The 22,323-nt window shown below is 47.1% G+C and overlaps 1 protein-coding gene across 1 annotated transcript in view; it reads right to left on the minus strand.

Annotated features, from left to right (window-relative positions):
* Positions 1–2,139: 2,139 nt before the first annotated feature.
* serpinc1 (serpin peptidase inhibitor, clade C (antithrombin), member 1) overlaps positions 2,140–22,323 on the minus strand; it is a 36,244-nt gene continuing 16,060 nt past the window's right edge. Inside the window, exons 6-10 of the mRNA XM_079505306.1 lie at positions 16,034–16,171; positions 15,489–15,737; positions 8,486–8,663; positions 6,189–6,253; positions 2,140–3,694 (exon numbers count right to left, since the gene is read on the minus strand). Coding sequence (XP_079361432.1) covers positions 3,524–3,694; positions 6,189–6,253; positions 8,486–8,663; positions 15,489–15,737; positions 16,034–16,171 — 801 coding nt within the window. The 3' untranslated portion in view covers positions 2,140–3,523. The remainder of the gene's footprint in view (positions 3,695–6,188; positions 6,254–8,485; positions 8,664–15,488; positions 15,738–16,033; positions 16,172–22,323) is intronic.

Consider the following 22,323-nt stretch of genomic DNA (forward strand, 5'->3'; position numbering starts at 1 on the left):
ACAGTGATGGGGTTGAGGTTAACTAGGTCCCGGTACAGTGATGGGGTTGAGGTGAACTAGGTCCCGGTACAGTGATGGGGTTGAGGTGAACTAGGTCCCGGTACAGTGATGGGGTTGAGGTGAACTAGGTCCCGGTACAGTGATGGGGTTGAGGTTAACTAGCTCCCAGTACAGTGATGGGTTTGAGGTGAACTAGGTCCCGGTACAGTGATGGGGTAGCCGTGGCCGCAGGCTGAACAAAAATTGCGCAGCCAATTATCAGCGCAGTAAATGCGGCTGAAATGTTCTGGGCCTTTCATGAGGGTGGGGATTAATCCTAAAAATATAATGGATTTATTCATATTTATGAGAGCATCTGCTAATGCCTCATAATCTATCTGTATCTTGAGTGCTTGCCTCTGCCTGATGTCGTTTGTGACAACATTTATAATGACTATGTGAGCAGAGGGGTGGCGTTGAAGAATGTCCGGAATGTGGGTGATCAAGTCAATAATCTTAGCACCAGAGAAAGAGTAAGTGGCACAGTTAGGGGTCGATACTCCACAGTTAGGGGTCGATACTCCACAGTTAGGGGTCGATACTCCACAGTTAGGGGTCGATACTCCACAGTTAGGGGTCGATACTCCACAGTCTTGTGTGGAGTGACGGACACAGCTGGATCTGATGAGTGGGGGGGAGGGGGGAGGGGGGAGGGGGCGAGTGCACTCGACCAGCAGCAGTGGTCGCGTTACCCCGCGCAGGATGTATGACCGATAGAGAAACAGCATTCATGGTGGTACTGGGTGGGGAACGACGGGGACGTTTACCTTCCCGACCGCCGTTGTGTGTAGGTTTGGGAGTCGAGGTGAGAGAACGGGTCGAGGTGTCCGAGGAGGAATCCGGGAGGTTGCGTTTCGCTGGACGTGACATCAAGCCTGTGCGCTGAGGATTCGCCGTAGTCGATAGCTCCTGCAGCGGTGTAAAGGCGTTGGAGCACGTGAACCACTCAGCCATGCTGTGAGCCTCTGACCCCGACGGGTCGAAGAGGGGAAACGCCTGCCTCCGGTGCTTTCCCTTGACCACCGAGGACCAGGAGTCAGCGCATACGGGCCCCGGCTTTCGCTTTCCGGTCCCCGAGGCACTGCCTCCCAGCACAGCGGCAGCCGCGGCGGGCGCACGGGGCACAGCGCCGGGTCCCAGAGCCTCCATTGACCTCAGGCGGCCCTGTAGGAGCGATTGTCGCAGTGGAAGATCCTTCATCAGGCTCGATATGGAGCGGAGCTCGTTCCTGATGGCACCTAAATCCTCCGTCCTAGGAGGCATCACCATGGATTGTGGAGACAGTGCGATGGGTCCAGAAAACTCTGGAGGAATGAACCACTCAGTCTTGGAGTAAAAAGTACCACAACTAGACGCAGTGAGTAGTAATCCAATAAAAGACGGGTAGGAGAGAGTACAAGTTAGCGTCTAGGCTGAAGACGAGCCACAGCTAACTAGCCATTTAGCTGGTGTCTGGCTGAAAACAAACCGCAGCCAGCTAGCAGGCGCAAATGCTTAAATATAAAGTAATCGACAGTGCTGATTGCTGAAAACGCACAAGTGGTACCACAAAATAAGTAACCAGCTTAGGATCCTGGAGTTTGACAACACACGATATAAGCGGTTGAAGATGGATGGATGGATGGAATATAAACTAACAACCGCTTATCCGTGGTCGGGTCACAGGGGCAACATCTCTACCAGAGAGCTCCAGACATCGACCGCCGGCGCTGGCACAAAAGGAAATTGAGGCGGCCGAGAGATCCGTCTGGGAGACAAGAAGGTCCTCAGTTCAACTCCCCCCGCCCCACACCTCCCGCCTACGTGCCGAAGTGTCCCTGAGCAAGGCACTTAACCCTCACACTGCCTGTCCATCCTCCCTGCCGAGTGGTCGACTCATCAAGATGCTGGATGGAGCAGGAACTGAATTACCCCCCGCCAGGCACACACACACACACACACACACACACATGCATGCACGCACGCACGCACGCACGCACGGGTGCACACACACACATGTGCACGTGCACACACACCCAGCTGATGTAGACGTTCCGCGATTCATTAAAGAAATAAATCCACTAACAATTCATATTTTTCACCTCAATCAGACACTTTTATTATTATGTATTGGTTCAAACACTTTCAAAGGGTCACTTTACTCAAAGTATTTCAATTGTCTTCAGAGAGAAATGTACGTTTCAGTTAATAGTTCAAAAATCATCTAAATTGTTGTAGCATTGTATTGTATACTTCCATAACAACTGTTACACCTATACTGTTGTTAATTTATACTGATGCTAATACTGTTGTTACTTTGCCTGCAGAGATTTGTACTCGTAACGAAGTACAGAGTACCTCTACGGTTAGCGGCGATGCTGCAGGTTAGCGGTTAGCACTACAGGCTAGCGTCCAGTGACAGCTGGCTGTTGATGGTAGGGTTAGGGGTCAGGTTAGCGGTTAGCACTACAGGCTAGCGTCCAGTGACAGCTGGCTGTTGATGGTAGGGTTAGGGGTCAGGTTAGCTGTTAGCGGTTAGCACTACAGGCTAGCGTCCAGTGAACAGCAGGCTGTTGATGACATAGACATATAAAGGCCAGATGGCTCAAGGCGGAGTCTCGGACGTAGTTCACCCGGCGGCCATCTTGCCTCGGGGCTACAGTACAGTATGTTCTATGGCAGCTCAAACAAACACTCATAACTCGCTCAAATCTTGACGGATTTACAAACGGGTTGGTTTATTACAAACGTTAGCAACGTGGCTATGATTCAGGACGCTTATGTGCTTAATGTTGTTTTTTTATATTAACGTCATATAATATAAAAGCATATAATTATGCGGACGTCTCTGACGTTTATAACAAACCAAATAGATTGAACATTGAGTACGTTATGGTTATTTAAAAAGTACATGCCCCATAGACACAATGTTATGCTGCCCTGAGGTAAGATGGCCGCCACGTAGCGACGTCGCTCTCCATTGACCAGCAGCTCGGGTGAGCCATCTAGCTTTCTTATATAGGCCTATCTATGGTTGATGGTAGGGTTAGGGTTAGGGGTCAGGTTAGCGGTTAGCGGTGGTGCTAGGCTACATGCTAACAGGTTAGCGGTGTTGCTAGCCTACAGGCTAACAGGTTAGCGGTGGTGCTAGGCTACAGGCTAACAGGTTAGCGGTGGTGCTAGGCTACAGGGCTAACAGGTTAGCGGTGGTGCTAGGCTACAGGCTAACAGGTTAGCGGTGGTACTAGGCTACAGGCTAACAGGTTAGGGGTGGTGCTAGCCTACAGACTAACAGGTTAGCGGTGGTACTAGGCTACAGGCTAACAGGTTAGCGGTGGTACTAGGCTACAGGCTAACAGGTTAGCGGTGGTGCTAGCCTACAGACTAACAGGTTAGCGGTGGTACTAGGCTACAGGCTAACAGGTTAGCGGTGGTACTAGGCTAACAGGTTAGCGGTGGTACTAGGCTACAGGCTAACAGGTTAGCGGTGGTGCTAGGCTACAGGCTAACAGGGGTCGGCCACCCGTCCAGTGAACAGGAGGCTGTTGATGGTAGCCTCTCTGATGAGGATGAGGAAGGGCCGGTTGGCCACAAACAGCTCTCTGTTCAGGTTGATGGAACGACCCACCGCTACGACCGCCGTGGCTGCTGCCGCCTCACTGCCTTCCTCGTTCACCTGCACGCACACAGGCGCACACACGCACGCACACGGACGCACACAGGTACGCACACACACACGCACACGGACGCACACAGGCGCACACACGCACGCACACGCACACGGACGCACACAGGTACGCACACACACACACACACGCACACGGACGCACACAGGTACGCACACACACACACACGCACACGGACGCACACAGGCACAGGCACGCACACGGACGCACACAGGCACGCACACGCACGCACACGGACGCACACAGGCACACACACACACGGACGCACACGGACGCACACAGGCATGCACGCACACACACAGGCACGCCCACAGACACGCACATACGCACACAGGCACGCACACACACACACAGGCACACACGCACAGGCAAAGACATGCACGCACGCACACCCAGGCACATACACACACGCACACCAAAAGGTGCCGTATGCCAATAAAAAAATGGAAATGTTAGAACTTTTTTTTCTAACACGGGGAGAACATGTGAGGGTACCTACCCTAGGGGACACTGGGAGAACATGTGAGGGTACCTACCCTAGGGGACACGGGGAGAACATGTGAGGGTACCTACCCTAAGGGACACGGGGAGAACATGTGAGGGTACCTACCCTAGGGGACACGGGGAGAACATGTGAGGGTACCTACCCTAGGGGACACGGGGAGAACATGTGAGGGTACCTACCCTAAGGGACACAGGGAGAACATGTGAGGGTACCTACCCTAGGGGACACGGGGAGAACATGTGAGGGTACCTACCCTAAGGGACACCGGGAGAACATGTGAGGGTACCTACCCTAGGGGACACGGGGAGAACATGTGAGGGTACCTACCCTAAGGGACACAGGGAGAACATGTGAGGGTACCTACCCTAAGGGACACAGGGAGAACATGTGAGGGTACCTACCCTAGGTCAGTGTTTCCCAACCTTTTTTGTCCCAGGGCACACTTTTCATAGCCTAAAGATCTCAGGGCACACCTAGATATACGGTGTATAGGCCTATCTATATACATATACATACATATGTGTATGTATGTGTGTGTAAATATATAAATATATATATATATATATATATATATATATATATATATATATATATATATATATATATATATATATATATATACACAGTGTTGGGAAAGTTCATTTATTTTAGACTTTATTGAATAAAAAAACCTTGGGGGATTAATAAAGTGACAACTTTTACAATATCTCCATTACCATTATCCAAATTAATTCCTTATTATATATTTTTTTTAAATACATTTTGGAGAAGAAAATAGCTCATATGCAATGTGAAATGCCACCTAATTCTTAATCCTTTTCCTTGTCTTTATTATGGGCCAACTTGTGAAAGCTGCATGCTTTTATTGTGAAGGGTCTCAGTTCTCACAGCCTGCATATTTCCACGTGCTGAAAATAGCTGATCGACAAGCTCACAACACGTTGCGTCCGCAACGCGTTGTGAGCTTGTAAATCAGCCATTTTCAGCATAGAACACGTGTACGGCGAAGAATAAATCAGGCATCACTGCGCTTCTGTGGAGGATTTTGTTCGCCGAAAGAGGCGATCATGTATGGACACTTGGACAGCTATTTTTCGTGGCACATTATGTTTAATCACAACAACGTCACGTTTACTTTACCTCCTCAGTGTTTGGGTCGGGACATGTAGGACTGTATGTGTCTGCTGTCTACGTGCGCTCTAGTCTTACTGGAGGGGCGAAATGTAGCGTCTTCTGGATGCATCTCTTTAGCATTAACATTTCAATGGCCGAGGGTCGTTAGAGTCTATTGTTCCGTAGTTGTTGTTATCGCACGTCTAATGGTTAGACGTGTGACAACAACAATGATTGCTTTCGGGGGAGGGTTAGTGTTATTTTCGGTCAAATCAGGCGGCACACCTGGACACATGGGGACACGGGGAGAACATGTGAGGGTACCTACACTAGGGGACACGGGGAGAACCTGCAAACTTCACACAGAAAGGCCCTTTCGCCAATCCCGCCTCGGGTATGGGCACTGATGACGCGGAGGAGAGGACACGCCGCCAACTCCCACACCGTCCCGAGCGGGAATCGAACCCAGGACCTTCTAGCTGTGAGACGACAGCACTACCAACTGTGCCACCGTGCCCCTTTTTCTGATTTTCTTTAATTTTTGTATTATTCCTACTTTTTGATACCAAAAAAAAACATTACTATTACACAACCTCTTACTCCATTTTAACCCTCTTATTACAGTATATTAACAGTATACTTTAATACAGTATATTAACAATATACTGTACTTAAACACAGTATATTAATATTATACTTTAACACAGTATATTAATATTATACTTTAACAGTATATTAATAGTATACTTTAACACAGTATATTAATAGTATACTGTACTTAAACACAGTATATTAATAGTATACTTTAATACAGTATATTAATAGTAAACTTAAACACAGTATAATAACAGTATACTTAAACACACCTCCAGGAAAGCCTTGTGGAAAGCCTCTGAGATGTGAAGTTCATTCCCATCGTCCTCCAGCATCCCTGAAACACACAGGTCAGAGGTCAAAGCCAGCAAGACAGTCAGTGATTGGATCGTTCCAAACACACAGGTCAGAGGTCACAGATTAAATCATAGACCAGATTATGCCCAAATATGGGGTCTCTGATGTCATACTTGTGTGACCTCACCGGTATGACAAGACCAATCACAGCCAGTATGATAAAAAGCACTGCAGCCTCAGAGAGAGCTCAGTTTGAATCAACTTCTCCAAGACTCAACTCTTCACCACAGTTCTCTAAAATACTTATCTTCAAGACTGTTATCTTCAAGACTCTTTCCACCAAGACTCAAAGAGCTCTAGAATTTAAAAGCGTACTTCTTTGGCTCTCCTTTTCTTTCTTTTCCTATCTCCTGTTTCTGTAGCGTGAGGCAGCTTGATGTACAAGTACACCCCCTGGACATGACGCTAGTATGTTCAGCAATACAGCACAGCAAAGCATACTGCACCTCCGGTGGCCTTATGCCGTCCCGTAGACTGACCAAGTTACAGGGTTAGGGTTAACCCTAACCCTTACGCCGTCCCGTAGACTGACCAAGTTACATTGAAAGTCCTGGAATTAAGTACAGTTTCACAGACAAGAGGTGAGAATATAGGTGTGTCAATTACAATTACAATTTACAATTTACAATTTAGCAGACGCTCTTAATCCAGAGCGATTTACATTAAGCAATAACAAAAGCATGGCATACATCACATATATAAAAAGTAGTTATCATGAATCATGCCTAGACTAAGAACGTAACAGTGGAGTATCTATGTAAACTATACATACTATGCTATATAATATATTATACATGTGTACTATAAAGTGCTATGACTACATAAAGTGCAATTCTAGAGCTGTCTACGTAACAAGCTATAAGTCTGTTTAAAATACTATCTAAGTCTACATAATGTGCTATCTAAGGGGCTAGGCTAGGGCAAGTGCTACGGGCCATGGTGGAGTCTGAAGAGGTGGGTTTTCAGACTACGGCGGAAGATTGGGAGTGAGGCTGCAGTTCTGACTGTGATGGGAAGTGCATTCCATAGTCCAGCGGCCTCATACAGCCTCATATCGTTGATCCCGCCTCCAGCGACCTCATACAGCCTCATATCGTTGATCCCGCCTCCAGCGACCTCATACAGCCTCATATCGTTGATCCCGCCTCCAGCGACCTCATACAGCCTCATATCGTTGATCCCGCCTCCAGCGACCTCATACAGCCTCATATCGTTGATCCCGCCTCCAGCGGCCTCATACAGCCTCATATCGTTGATCCCGCCTCCAGCGACCTCATACAGCCTCATATCGTTGATCCCGCCTCCAGCGACCTCATACAGCCTCATATCGTTGATCCCGCCTCCAGCGACCTCATACAGCCTCATATCGCTCCGGTCTGATTTGGTCCGCAGTACATTGTCTCTACCCGAGAGACACCAGACTCTCCCTTCTGGTAGAATACAAATGTTGTCCAGCAGGGGGAGTGGTTCTACCGGGCTAACATTAAATGCCATTTAATGACAATGAAGGAACATTTATGTCACATGTAGACGAGCAAATCGGTTAACCAATCACATGAAGTCAGTTGTTCATGAGATGATGTATGATGATGATAAGAGTGCCCCTCATTTCACACGGGTGTGATTTTTTTTGTATCATTTTCTGTCTGTGTGAAGTTAGTCTAGAGGTCAGGGGTCAAACAGGTCAGTTACCTGGCAGCCTAGCGGTCTGGGGGTCAAACAGGTCAGTTACCTGGTAGCCTAGCAGCCTGGGGGTCAAACAGGTCAGTCAGGCCCATGGGTAGTTACCTGGCAGCCTAGCGGTCTGGGGGTCAAACAGGTCAGTTACCTGGTAGCCTAGCAGCCTGGGGGTCAAACAGGTCAGTCAGGCCCATGGGTAGTTACCTGGCAGCCTAGCGGTCTGGGGGTCAAACAGGTCAGTTACCTGGCAGCCTAGCGGTCTGGGGGTCAAACAGGTCAGTCAGGCCCATGGGTAGTTACCTGGCAGCCTAGCGGTCTGGGGGTCAAACAGGTCAGTTACCTGGCAGCCTAGCAGCCTGGGGGTCAAACAGGTCAGTCAGGCCCATGGGTAGTTACCTGGCAGCCTAGCGGTCTGGGGGTCAAACAGGTCAGTTACCTGGTAGCCTAGCAGCCTGGGGGTCAAACAGGTCAGTCAGGCCCATGGGTAGTTACCTGGCAGCCTAGCGGTCTGGGGGTCAAACAGGTCAGTTACCTGGCAGCCTAGCGGTCTGGGGGTCAAACAGGTCAGTCAGGCCCATGCTCTGCAGCTTGTCCTTCAGGCTGAAGTTGTCTTCGATGCGGAAGCGAGGAATCTGCACCGACACCGTGACCTCTGACCTCATGCCGTCCAGCCATCCGGTCAGCCTGGGGAGGTCCAGACCATTCTCTACCTTAAGATAAGATAAGATAAATATAAAACCATCCGGTCAGCCTGGGGAGGTCCAGACCATTCTCTACCTTAAGATAAGATAAGATAAATATAAAACCATCCGGTCAACATGTGGACATCCAGACCATTCTCTACCTTAAGATAAGATAAATATAAAACCATCCGGTCAGCCTGGGGAGGTCCAGACCCTTCTCTACCTTAAGATAAGATAAGATAAATATAAAACCATCCGGTCAGCCTGGGGAGGTCCAGACCCTTCTCTACCTTAAGATAAGATAAGATAAATATAAAACCATCCGGTCAGCCTGGGGAGGTCCAGACCCTTCTCTACCTTAAGATAAGATAAGATAAATATAAAACCATCCGGTCAGCCTGGGGAGGTCCAGACCCTTCTCTACCTTAAGATAAGATAAGATAAATATAAAACCATCCGGTCAGCCTGGGGAGGTCCAGACCCTTCTCTACCTTAAGATAAGATAAATATAAAACCATCCGGTCAGCCTGGGGAGGTCCAGACCCTTCTCTACCTTAAGATAAGATAAGATAAATATAAAACCATCCGGTCAGCCTGGGGAGGTCCAGACCCTTCTCTACCTTAAGATAAGATAAGATAAATATAAAACCATCCGGTCAGCCTGGGGAGGTCCAGACCCTTCTGTACCTTAAGATAAGTTCAATATAAAACCATCCGGTCAGCCTGGGGAGGTCCAGACACTTATCTACCTTAAGATAAGATAAGATAAATATAAAACCATCCGGTCAGCCTGGGGAGGTCCAGACCCTTCTCTACCTTAAGATAAGATAAGATAAATATAAAACCATCCGGTCAGCCTGGGGAGGTCCAGACCCTTCTGTACCTTAAGATAAGTTAAATACAAAACCATCCGGTCAGCCTGGGGAGGTCCAGACCCTTCTCTACCTTAAGATAAGATAAGATAAATATAAAACCATCCGGTCAGCCTGGGGAGGTCCAGACCCTTCTCTACCTTAAGATAAGATAAGATAAATATAAAACCATCCGGTCAGCCTGGGGAGGTCCAGACCCTTCTGTACCTTAAGATAAGTTCAATATAAAACCATCCGGTCAGCCTGGGGAGGTCCAGACACTTATCTACCTTAAGATAAGATAAGATAAATATAAAACCATCCGGTCAGCCTGGGGAGGTCCAGACCCTTCTCTACCTGAAGATAAGATAAGATAAATATAAAACCATCCGGTCAGCCTGGGGAGGTCCAGACCCTTCTCTACCTTAAGATAAGATAAGATAAATATAAAACCATCCGGTCAGCCTGGGGAGGTCCAGACCCATCTCTACCTTAAGATAAGATAAGATAAATATAAAACCATCCGGTCAGCCTGGGGAGGTCCAGACCATTCTCTACCTTAAGATAAGATAAGATAAATATAAAACCATCCGGTCAGCCTGGGGAGGTCCAGACCCTTCTCTACCTTAAGATAAGATAAGATAAATATAAAACCATCCGGTCAGCCTGGGGAGGTCCAGACCCTTCTGTACCTTAAGATAAGATAAGATAAATATAAAACCATCCGGTCAGCCTGGGGAGGTCCAGACCATTCTCTACCTTAAGATAAGATAAGATAAATATAAAACCATCCGGTCAGCCTGGGGAGGTCCAGACCCTTCTCTACCTGAAGATAAGATAAGATAAATATAAAACCATCCGGTCAGCCTGGGGAGGTCCAGACCCTTCTGTACCTTAAGATAAGATAAGATAAATATAAAACCATCCGGTCAGCCTGGGGAGGTCCAGACCCTTCTGTACCTTAAGATAAGTTCAATATAAAACCATCCGGTCAGCCTGGGGAGGTCCAGACCCTTCTCTACCTTAAGATAAGATAAGATAAATATAAAACCATCCGGTCAGCCTGGGGAGGTCCAGACCATTCTCTACCTTAAGATAAGATAAGATAAATATAAAACCATCCGGTCAGCCTGGGGAGGTCCAGACCCTTCTGTACCTTAAGATAAGTTCAATATAAAACCATCCGGTCAGCCTGGGGAGGTCCAGACACTTATCTACCTTAAGATAAGATAAGATAAATATAAAACCATCCGGTCAGCCTGGGGAGGTCCAGACCCTTCTCTACCTGAAGATAAGATAAGATAAATATAAAACCATCCGGTCAGCCTGGGGAGGTCCAGACCCTTCTGTACCTTAAGATAAGTTAAATACAAAACCATCCGGTCAGCCTGGGGAGGTCCAGACCCATCTCTACCTTAAGATAAGATAAGATAAATATAAAACCATCCGGTCAGCCTGGGGAGGTCCAGACCATTATCTACCTTAAGATAAGATAAGATAAATATAAAACCATCCGGTCAGCCTGGGGAGGTCCAGACCATTCTCTACCTTAAGATAAGATAAGATAAATATAAAACCATCCGGTCAGCCTGGGGAGGTCCAGACCCTTCTCTACCTTAAGATAAGATAAGATAAATATAAAACCATCCGGTCAGCCTGGGGAGGTCCAGACCCTTCTCTACCTTAAGATAAGATAAGATAAATATAAAACCATCCGGTCAGCCTGGGGAGGTCCAGACCATTCTCTACCTTAAGATAAGATAAGATAAATATAAAACCATCCGGTCAGCCTGGGGAGGTCCAGACCCTTCTCTACCTGAAGATAAGATAAGATAAATATAAAACCATCCGGTCAGCCTGGGGAGGTCCAGACCCTTCTCTACCTTAAGATAAGATAAATATAAAACCATCCGGTCAGCCTGGGGAGGTCCAGACCCTTCTCTACCTTAAGATAAGATAAGATAAATATAAAACCATCCGGTCAACATGTGGACATCCAGACCCTTCTCTACCTTAAGATAAGTTAAATATAAAACCATCCGGTCAGCCTGGGGAGGTCCAGACCCTTCTCTACCTTAAGATAAGATAAGATAAATATAAAACCATCCGGTCAGCCTGGGGAGGTCCAGACCTTTCTCTACCTTAAGATAAGATAAGATAAATATAAAACCATCCGGTCAACATGTGGACATCCAGACCTTTCTCTACCTTAAGATAAGATAAGATAGATATAAAACCATCCGGTCAACATGTGGACATCCAGACCTTTCTCTACCTTAAGATAAGATAAGATAAATATAAAACCATCCGGTCAACATGTGGACATCCAGACCTTTCTCTACCTTAAGATAAGATAAGATAAATATAAAACCATCCGGTCAACATGTGGACATCCAGACCTTTCTCTACCTTAACCCTTAGAAGATGAAAGACGCCAATTGGCGTCTTCATCAGAATTCCGTAAATGATCAATGACGCCAATTGGCGTCTTCACAGTTTTTGATGAATCTAAACATATTAATATGCTCCGAAGCGCTGTTTAAATTCCTGAGCTTATATTCCAACTACATTACCCAGAAAACCCGTGTCACGTGACACACGTGTACGTGTTGCCATTGGAAGCTGGTCCCACCCCCTGTAAACAGTGGGGGCAGAGGGAGTCTTCATAGTTATCATTGTTTTGCCTGTTTGCCGTCTCGCCCGAGCGATTTTCTAGCAGAAAAAGTTGAAAGCAGTACTATTTATTTGAGCGAGTTTTGTGGTAGTAGTATTGATCCATACGCGTCCCAGTCGCCTTCTCCAGGCGGAGTAGCCCTGGTCCAGTGCTTACAGCGAGACTTGCTGCTCCCTCCCTCCTTTTTTCATTGTCTCCCCATCGTCGTCCGATGAGCTATACCGGGAAACCATTGAAGAAGACGATCAACCCGGAATGTTTTGAGGTAATCTTATTGTAGAAAATGCCCTTCTATAGTGATCAGAAATCATAAGATGATCGCTACAAATAGATGCTTGGATAATTACTACTACTAGTCAGATCATGACGCCAGAATGACTCACCACGATGGCCCCCAGCCATTAGCCAGCACCGAAGGTGCTGGCTAATGGTGTTGGTCGGTGCATTGGTGCTGGCTAAGGGCTGGAGGGGGGGTTGGTGTCGATCGGTTGATTGGTGCAGTACAAATGTATCGTAGCAGGCATGCACGCATGGCAGTACAAGTATTTTATATTGTAGCGTGCCTTATAGGCGATCTGATCTTTAGAGTAATGTTCGCTCCTTTTATTTACTGTCTACAAAGACGGAGAACAAACATGCATCGTTTACTGAAGCAACGCGTGGTTATGATGACGTTGCTACAAGGATCGGAGGGGGGACGGGGAGTGAAGCTAACAGTAGCGTATTATATAAGATCTGTATGACGTTTCATTGACGTCTGAGCTTGCATGATAATTGCATTCATTGTATATTGTATACAATCATGATTGTACATTGTTTAGTGTGTCTCCGTGTGATGATGATGATGACGATGATGTCAGATAGCCTACGTCCCCCCCCCCCCCAACTGGCTATTGGCCGGGCTGACTACAGCTAAATGTTTATTTTTTATATATTTAGAACTGGCATCAGATGAGGAGGATGATGATGATGATGATGATGAAGACGAAGAGTCAAGACTGCGATGGAGTTCTCCGACACTGAACCGGATGCATTCATTCATTTCAGTTGTTGTTTTTTTAAAATTTAGCCTACACACACACACACCGTCAAGAACAACTGGAATGCAGTGGTTTGGGGACACTGGGGAGTTTGGGGACAACTGTTTTGTATGTAGGCCTATTTATTTTCTGTAATATTTATTATAATTGTATTATGTTAGTCATAAAAAATAAAAGACAAGCTTTTACAATGAGTTAGACCTGTCATGGCTATTTTGTTCACTAGTCTGAGGTTTATGGTTTGACTAAGCGAGTTTCAACTGTGATTTACTCTGTAACGGTAGATGGTAAGAACCCAATTTTTTTGTTATAATACAGTATACATTCAAGTCTATATTTTGATACATATCATGGGCACAAAGTCATATCAAAACAATGTCCTTGGATGAGTTTTTTATCAAAACTGTTTCTTCACAACAGGTTTTTGAGATACATGCATGAATAGACACGGTACTGGTAAGACTATGTAAACATGGTATATATCAAAATGTGCGTTAGAATGTCTAATTTTACCCCAAAAAAGAATTGAGTTTATATGATGTTCCATTTCAGAGCTAGGGGGACTTTTAGCTGGATAGGTCAGATTGATCATGACTGACCATGCTATTTATAGATGGCAAAATATCTACAGTGGTACATGTGAGAAACTTTTTATTTTATTTTAATTGAACTAGACAACTCACCCTTTAAAATGAGATATTGCATGGCTATGTACGCCCAGCAGAAAAAAAGTTATTTAGAAAATAAAACTTCAACCGGTCATAACTTTTTTTGTTGTCCTAGAAACACTACCCAGTGTAAATGCAGGCTCTTTTAAATGGCTTCCAACACCACAACTAAACATTTTATCAACTCAGTTCATTTTTTTCCTGGAAGCAGACAAGCCAAGCTTTCTCTGAAGGTCTTTCGTTGTCACACATTCACAGCAGAGAATTTTCAATAAATCATTCAAAAACGCCATTCTGCCATAGAGAAGTCTAAAAACTATATAGAAATCCATGAAACTCTCAAAGAGTTAAGATAAGATAAGATAAATATAAAACCATCAGGTCAACATGTGGACATCCAGACCTTTCTCTACCTTAAGATAAGATAAGATAAATATAAAACCATCCGGTCAACATGTGGACATCCAGACCTTTCTCTACCTTAAGATAAGATAAGATAAATATAAAACCATCCGGTCAACATGTGGACATCCAGACCTTTCTCTACCTGTTGAGACATTAACCATTACATATATCATTACATATTAAATATTAAATATATCATTACAAATATAACATTAAATATATCATTAAACATGTGGAGGTCCAGACCAAAGGTCCAGACCTTTCTCTACCTGTTACATATTAAATATATCATACAATATTAAACATTAAATATATCAATACATATTAAATATATCATTACATATTAAATATATCATTAAATATGTCATAAACTATTAAATATATCATTAAACATAAAAAAATAAACATTAAATGTCGTCCAGCCATCCTGACAGTTTGTGGAGGCCCAGACCCCACTCTATCTGTGGGCGTGTCTTTACCTGTGAAAGGGGCGTGTCTGTAGAAGGTGGGTGTGGTTACCTGCAAAAGGGGCATGTCTGTATAAGGTGGGTGTGGTTACCTATGAAAGGGGCGTGTATTTAGAATGTGGGTGTGGTTACCTGTGAAAGGGGCATGTCTGTAGAAGGTGGGTGTGGTTACCTGTGAAAGGGGCGTGTCTGTATAAGGTGGGTGTGGTTACCTTTGAAAGGGGTGTGTCTTTAGAAGGTGGGTGTGGTTACCTGTGCAATGGGCGTGTCTTTAGAATGTGGGTGTGGTTACCTGTGAAAGGGGCATGTCTGTAGAAGGTGGGTGTGGTTACCTGTGAAAGGGGCGTGTCTGTATAATGTGGGTGTGGTTACCTGTGAAAGGGGTGTGTCTGTAAAAGGTGGGTGTGGTTAACTGTGAAAGGGGCGTGTCTGTATAATGTGGGTGTGGTTACCTGTGAAAGGGGCGTGCCTGTATAATGTGGGTGTGGTTACCTGTAAAAGGGGTGTGTCTGTAAAAGGTGGGTGTGGTTAACTGTGAAAGGGGCGTGTCTGTATAAGGTGGGTGTGGTTACCTTTTAAAGGGGTGTGTCTTTAGAAGGTGGGTGTGGTTACCTGTGCAATGGGCGTGTCTTTAGAAGGTGGGTGTGGTTACCTGTGAAAGGGGCGTGTCCTCTCCAGACAGGATGATCACCATGGGGTGTGGTTACCTGTGAAAGGGGCGTGTCTTTAGAAGGTGGGTGTGGTTACCTGTGAAAGGGGCGTGTCCTCTCCAGGCAGGATGATCACCATGGTGATGTCCTCTCCGCGGTACGGCAGCTCCAGCAGCTGCACACCGTCGTCCAGGTAATGAGCGTAGCGGAACTTCCCTTCCTGGTACATCATGTGGACGGGACAGTCTCCGCCCCTTCCTCCTGAAGCTCCTCCCCCTCCTCCTCCTCCCAGGTAGAACTCTGACTTGAAGACGTTGTCCTTGTCAAACTTACTCTTCCACTGGCCCTGGAGACAGACAGACAGACAGACAGACAGACAGACAGACAGACAGACAGACAGACAGACAGACAGACAGACAGACAGACAGACAGACAGACAGACAGACAGACAGACAGACAGACAGACAGACATGCTAATGTAGACTGTTGACCAGGACAACATGCATGCTAACATGCTAATACCTTGAAGTAGATGGTGTTGACCAGGACTACATGCATGCTAACATGCTAACATGCTAATACCTTGAAGTAGATGGTGTTGACCAGGACTACATGCATGCTAACATGCTAACATGCTAATACCTTGAAGTAGATGGTGTTGACCAGGACCAGCACGGTGTTGGAGTCTAGCGCCCCCTCTGGCAGAGTGTTCTGGATGCGTGCCTCCGTCTGGTTGGAGATCCACTCATTGATGGTGAGCCGCGCCTGCTCTGGGTTCCCCTGGTGGACACAGTGGGAATTACACCATGTTTAAACTCCATCTGCTCTGGGTCCCCCTGGTGGACACAGAGGGAATTACACCATGTTTAACCTCCATCTGTTTTGGGTCCCCCTGGTGGACACAGAGGGAATTACACCATGTTTAACCTCGATCTGCTCTGGGTCCCCCTGGTGGACACAGAGGGAATTACACCATGTTTAACCTCGATTTGCTCTGGGTCCCCCTGGTGGACACAGGGGGAATTACACCATATTTAACCTTCCTGCTCTGGGTCCCCCTAGTGGATACAGGGGGAATTACACCATATTTAACCTTCCTGCTCTCTGGGTCCCCCTAGTGGGAACAGTGGGAATTACACCATAGTTTCAAAAATACTTTTTGATCTATAAATGTACCACGTCTTTGTCTGTCTGTACGTCTGTAATCCAACATGTATCGTTCCAAGTAGGCCAGTAGTTCCCAACAGGCACCACTCTAGTATACAGTATATCTACAGGTAAGACGCGCAAATGCGGGAAGCAAACGCAGCTCGTTAAACTTTTTTAAGGTTTTTTTTCTCTTTTTAATTTTCTTAAGTTAAGTTTTTTGTGAGTGTGTGTGTGTGTGTGTGTGTGTGTGTGTGTGTGTGTGTGTGTGTGTGTGTGTGTGTGTGTGTGTGTGTGTGTGTGTGTGTTTTGTGTGTGATACAGCTGCACCCTCTGGTGGCGGGCCGGTGGTGTTACAGCATGACCGGGGGACCCCTGGGGTCCTTGAGGGAATTCCAGGGGGTCCCCAGCTAAATGATAGTTAGGAACCAAATGGACGCTTATGGGTCCATTTGGTTCCATTTGTACATTCTCAGAGTTAAATTAACATTGATATTATAAAATAAATTGGGGGTCCCAGAGATAGAAATGCCATTAAACGGGGGTCCGTAGACTAAAGCATGTCAAACTGGGGGTCCTTGACATGAAAAGGTTTGAGAACCACTGGTTTATATTAGATATTATTCTATTATTAGACGCTCTGGGTAATTCATTACGTCTGACGCCCAAGATGGAGACTGATCCAAAAGACGGACAATAAGGGCCTTTCTCGGCCCCACCCCTCTCCCATTGTTTATATTGTGTTTAGGATCCAAGATGGCCGCAGCACCAGGAGGGGGTGGGATCTTAGAGTATATATGAATAGAGACGGCACCAGAGTTCTCCTCCCATCCACTTGCTTTAAGTTGCTCAAAAGCGCATGAGGCAATTTCACTCCTCCTTCCGGGTAGGAACAGAGTGCATTCTGGGATTGATTGGGGCAAACTCATGAACGCGCTGCCGTTGACTATCATTGCACTGAAACAGCGTTCACGTGTCATCATGAACGTGCGCAATGATAGTAGCCTGATTGTCAGAATCTGAGAGCCTGTGCGCTCAGTCGAGTGGGTGGGGTCTATGGGCTGGAAACCAGGCTACAATGATAGTCAACGGACCAGCATGTTCATGAGTTAGGCCCAGCGCTGCAATACCAAATCCGGCACTTGCCTTGTGTCTGACACCTGACTTGTGTCTGAACACAGCTTTGATGGATGTGTTCTGCTCCCCCCCCCCCCCCCCCCCCATCAAACAAAATGTTTGGTCAAACCATATGGGCTTCCATTGGAAATGCATTGGAGCGGCCATTAAACACAGACACAAGACAGGTGTCTTGAATGTGTGAATGCAGCCCTAAGGGCATATGTCGAGAAAGGCCATTATTACTTGTTTGATATCAGCGCACCACTACAGTCTAGGAGCGTTTTATCGCGGCCCCCATCGCGGTCCCGTCGCGGTCCCCATCGTGGTCCCGTCGCGGTCCCCATCGCGGTCCCGTCGCGGTCCCCATCGTGGTCCCGTCGCGGTCCCGTCGCAGTCCCCATCGTGGTCCCGTCGCGGTCCCGTCGCGGTCCCCATCGTGGTCCCGTCGCGGTCCCCATCGCGGTCCCTTCGCGGTCCCCATCGCGGTCCCGTCGCGGTCCTGTCGTGGTCCCCATCGCGGTCCCGTCGTGGTCCCCATCGCGGTCCTGTCGCTAGTCGCGTTAGAAGTAATCATGCCGGCCTGTGCCATGGCTCAGTGGTCCAGGCACCTTGGCTGGTATTCCAGTCTGGCAGTGTGCCGCGGGTTCGACTCCCGATCCCGACGGCCTTTACTCCAAATGACCCCCCCATCTCTCTCCCCATTTCCTGTCAGCCTACTGTCTGTCCCTCCATAAAAAATATAAAATAAAGGCGAAAGCCACAAGAAAACATTAAGAAAAAAAATAAGTAATCATGGTCAGCAATTCTCCGGCGGGTGTTTTGGTTTAGATGCTACAGTATGCTATCTGGTTTAGATGCTACAGTATGCTATCTGGTTTAGATGCTACAGTATGCTATCTGGTTTAGATGCTACAGTATGCTATCTGGTTTAGATGCTACAGTATGCTATCTGGTTTAGATGCTACAGTATGCTATCTGGTTTAGATGCTACAGTATGCTATCTGGTTTAGATGCTACAGTATGCTAGCTGCACAATCAAGATGGAGTCACTGTGTCAACTTGAAATGGGCTCTGAAGCTGCAAATCGCTGGGCACACCGATGTACTGGTTCCAACTGACCAAATCGCTGGGCACACCGATGTACTGGTTCCAACTGACCAAATCGCTGGGCACACCGATGTACTGGTTCCAACTGACCAAATCGCTGGGCACACCGATGTACTGGTTCCAACTGACCAAATCGCTGGGCACACCGATGTACTGGTTCCAACTGACCAAATCGCTGGGCACACCGATGTACTGGTTCCAACTGACCATGGGCCCTCAAAGTGTTAAAGGGACCTTTCTACTTTGTTTTTCTCCTTTTGTTTTGCAGTAGTGTCGTGTTATTTCTGCATTTTTTTCGGGGTCTGTTCCTAGTCATGGCTGCCAGTTCCCACTTGAGGTTGTGTGGGAGTCCAGACTGCTCCAGACCGTAATGAATAACTGCTAGCTTACATAATGTCTTGAGGCTAGGACTGACGTCTAAGACATACAGGTCACCTGGTCTGTTGTCTGCTCCAAAGAGGATGATACGATCTCCCAGCATGCAACAGCACATCCTAGACGTCAGGGACGGGCCTTTCCTCTTGGGCTCAACCTTCTTCCAGGAGAAGGTCTCTGGACTGAAGTTCCACAGATCATTGAAGGTCTGGTCATAGTAACCACCGAAAATGTACAGCTCTCCATTGTAGGTAAAGGCTGAATGACCGGAGCGTCCTTCTGGTAGAAGCTGTGGAGAAGGTGTGTCCAGCCAGACGTTGGTCTCTGTGTCAAACACTCTGATGGTGTTGTAGAAGTGTTTTTTCCCACATCCCCCAAAAACAAACATCTTTGTCCCGATGATGGTGGCAGAGTGACATTGTGTAGCAGGAGGTGGAGTTCCTCTGGTGTTAATTAAAGTCCAGACCATTGTGGTGGTGTCCAACTTGTAGATGTCATTAGTGTATCTAGTCAGGGTGCGTCCAGTCTTGGTCCATCCTCCATGAATAAACATGACCTTCCCCAAGGCACAGGCTGAGTGGTAACTCCTCCCCTCTGGAACAGTCCCAGAAACCTGCGGTTTGAACCATCTGTGGGCGTCGACATCAAATGCATAAAGCACATTGCAGTAAGGATAACCTCCCCAAAGATAGACGATATATTCTATCAGAACAGCTGTGTGGCCGTAGCACCTGGAGGGAACCTCAAGGTGAGGTTCTCCTCTTCCAGAGGTCACTGGGGTCAACTTCCTCCAGAGTAAAGTCAGTGTGTTGAAGACCTGCACATCAATCTGATCCTCGTTGTTCTCGTCAGAGTTCCTTCCAAAGCAGTACAGCTGGTGTCTCACCGCTACAGCAGCACCATCTTCCTTTGGTGATCCTTTCTGATGCAACGTCCAGGACAACATCTTTAACACCACAGTTAATGGTGGATTGAAGTAAACGTGTTGGTTTCCTGCTCTGTGGAAGAATGAAGAGCTCGAGAGCAAAAGAAAAGGAGAGCCAAAGAAGTATGCTTCTAGATTCTAGAGCTCTTTGAGTCTTGGTGGGAAGAGTCTTGAAGATAACAGTCTTGAAGATAACAGTCTTGTACAGATCTGTGGTGAAGAGTTGAGTGTTGGAGAAATTGATTCAATCTGAACTCTCTCTGAGGGTGCAGTGCTTTTTTATCATACAGGTGAGGCCACAATGACGACATGACATCAGGGAGCCCATATTTGGGCTATCTTACCTACTGGGAGTCCATATATGGATATAGCAGAATGTATGTATGTGTGCCTTTATTTGACCAGGAAAACTAGTTTCGGGGTCACGGTGGCGCAGTCAGTAGCGCTGTCTCCTCACAGCTAGAAGGTCCTGGATCCATTCAGTTTGTCTCCTCTAGAAGGTCCTGGTTCCATTCAGTCTGTCTCCTCTAGGAGGTCCTGGTTCCATTTAGTCTGTCTCCTCTAGGAGGTCCTGGTTCCATTCAGTCTGTCTCCTCACAGCTAGAAGGTCCTGGTTCCATTCAGTCTGTCTCCTCTAGGAGGTCCTGGTTCCATTCAGTCTGTTTCCTCTAGGAGGTCCTGGTTCCATTCAGTCTGTCTCCTCTAGGAGGTCCTGGTTCCATTCAGTCTGTCTCCTATAGGAGGTCCTGGTTCCATTCAGTCTGTCTCCTCACAGCTAGAAGGTCCTGGTTCCATTCAGTCTGTCTCCTCTAGAAGGTCCTGGTTCCATTCAGTCTGTCTCCTCTAGAAGGTCCTGGTTCCATTCAGTCTGTCTCCTCTAGGAGGTCCTGGTTCCATTCAGTCTGTCTCCTCTAGGAGGTCCTGGTTCCATTCAGTCTGTCTCCTCTAGGAGGTCCTGGTTCCATTCAGTCTGTCTCCTCTAGAAGGTCCTGGTTCCATTCAGTCTGTCTCCTATAGGAGGTCCTGGTTCCATTCAGTCTGTCTCCTCTAGAAGGTCCTGGTTCCATTCAGTCTGTCTCCTCTAGAAGGTCCTGGTTCCATTCAGTCTGTCTCCTCTAGGAGGTCCTGGTTCCATTCAGTCTGTCTCCTCTAGAAGGTCCTGGTTCCATTCAGTCTGTCTCCTATAGGAGGTCCTGGTTCCATTCAGTCTGTCTCCTCTAGGAGGTCCTGGTTCCATCCAGTCTGTCTCCTCTAGGAGGTCCTGGTTCCATTCAGTCTGTCTCCTCTAGAAGGTCCTGGTTCCATCCAGTCTGTCTCCTCTAGAAGGTCCTGGTTCCATTCAGTCTGTCTCCTCTAGGAGGTCCTGGTTCCATTCAGTCTGTCTCCTCTAGAAGGTCCTGGTTCCATTCAGTCTGTCTCCTATAGGAGGTCCTGGTTCCATTCAGTCTGTCTCCTCTAGGAGGTCCTGGTTCCATTCAGTCTGTCTCCTCTAGGAGGTCCTGGTTCCATTCAGTCTGTCTCCTCTAGAAGGTCCTGGTTCCATTCAGTCTGTCTCCTCTAGGAGGTCCTGGTTCCATTCAGTCTGTCTCCTCTAGAAGGTCCTGGTTCCATTCAGTCTGTCTCCTCTAGGAGGTCCTGGTTCCATTCAGTCTGTCTCCTCTAGGAGGTCCTGGTTCCATTCAGTCTGTCTCCTCTAGAAGGTCCTGGTTCCATTCAGTCTGTCTCCTATAGGAGGTCCTGGTTCCATTCAGTCTGTCTCCTCTAGAAGGTCCTGGTTCCATTCAGTCTGTCTCCTCTAGAATGTCCTGGTTCCATTCAGTCTGTCTCCTCTAGGAGGTCCTGGTTCCATTCAGTCTGTCTCCTATAGGAGGTCCTGGTTCCATTCAGTCTGTCTCCTCTAGAAGGTCCTGGTTCCATTCAGTCTGTCTCCTCTAGAAGGTCCTGGTTCCATTCAGTCTGTCTCCTCTAGAAGGTCCTGGTTCCATTCAGTCTGTCTCCTCTAGGAGGTCCTGGTTCCATTCAGTCTGTCTCCTCTAGGAGGTCCTGGTTCCATTCAGTCTGTCTCCTCTAGAAGGTCCTGGTTCCATTCAGTCTGTCTCCTCTAGAAGGTCCTGGTTCCATTCAGTCTGTCTCCTCACAGCTTTGTGGCTGCTGGGGGTGTGTTCTCTCCTCCACATCATCAGTGTCCCAAACCCTAACCCTATGGGTGGGGTTAGTGAAAGTGCCTTTCTGGGTCAGAGTTGACATGTTCTCCCGTGTC

Source organism: Electrona antarctica (assembly GCF_951216825.1).
Source record: "Electrona antarctica genome assembly, chromosome: 7".
Lineage (NCBI taxonomy): Eukaryota > Metazoa > Chordata > Actinopteri > Myctophiformes > Myctophidae > Electrona > Electrona antarctica.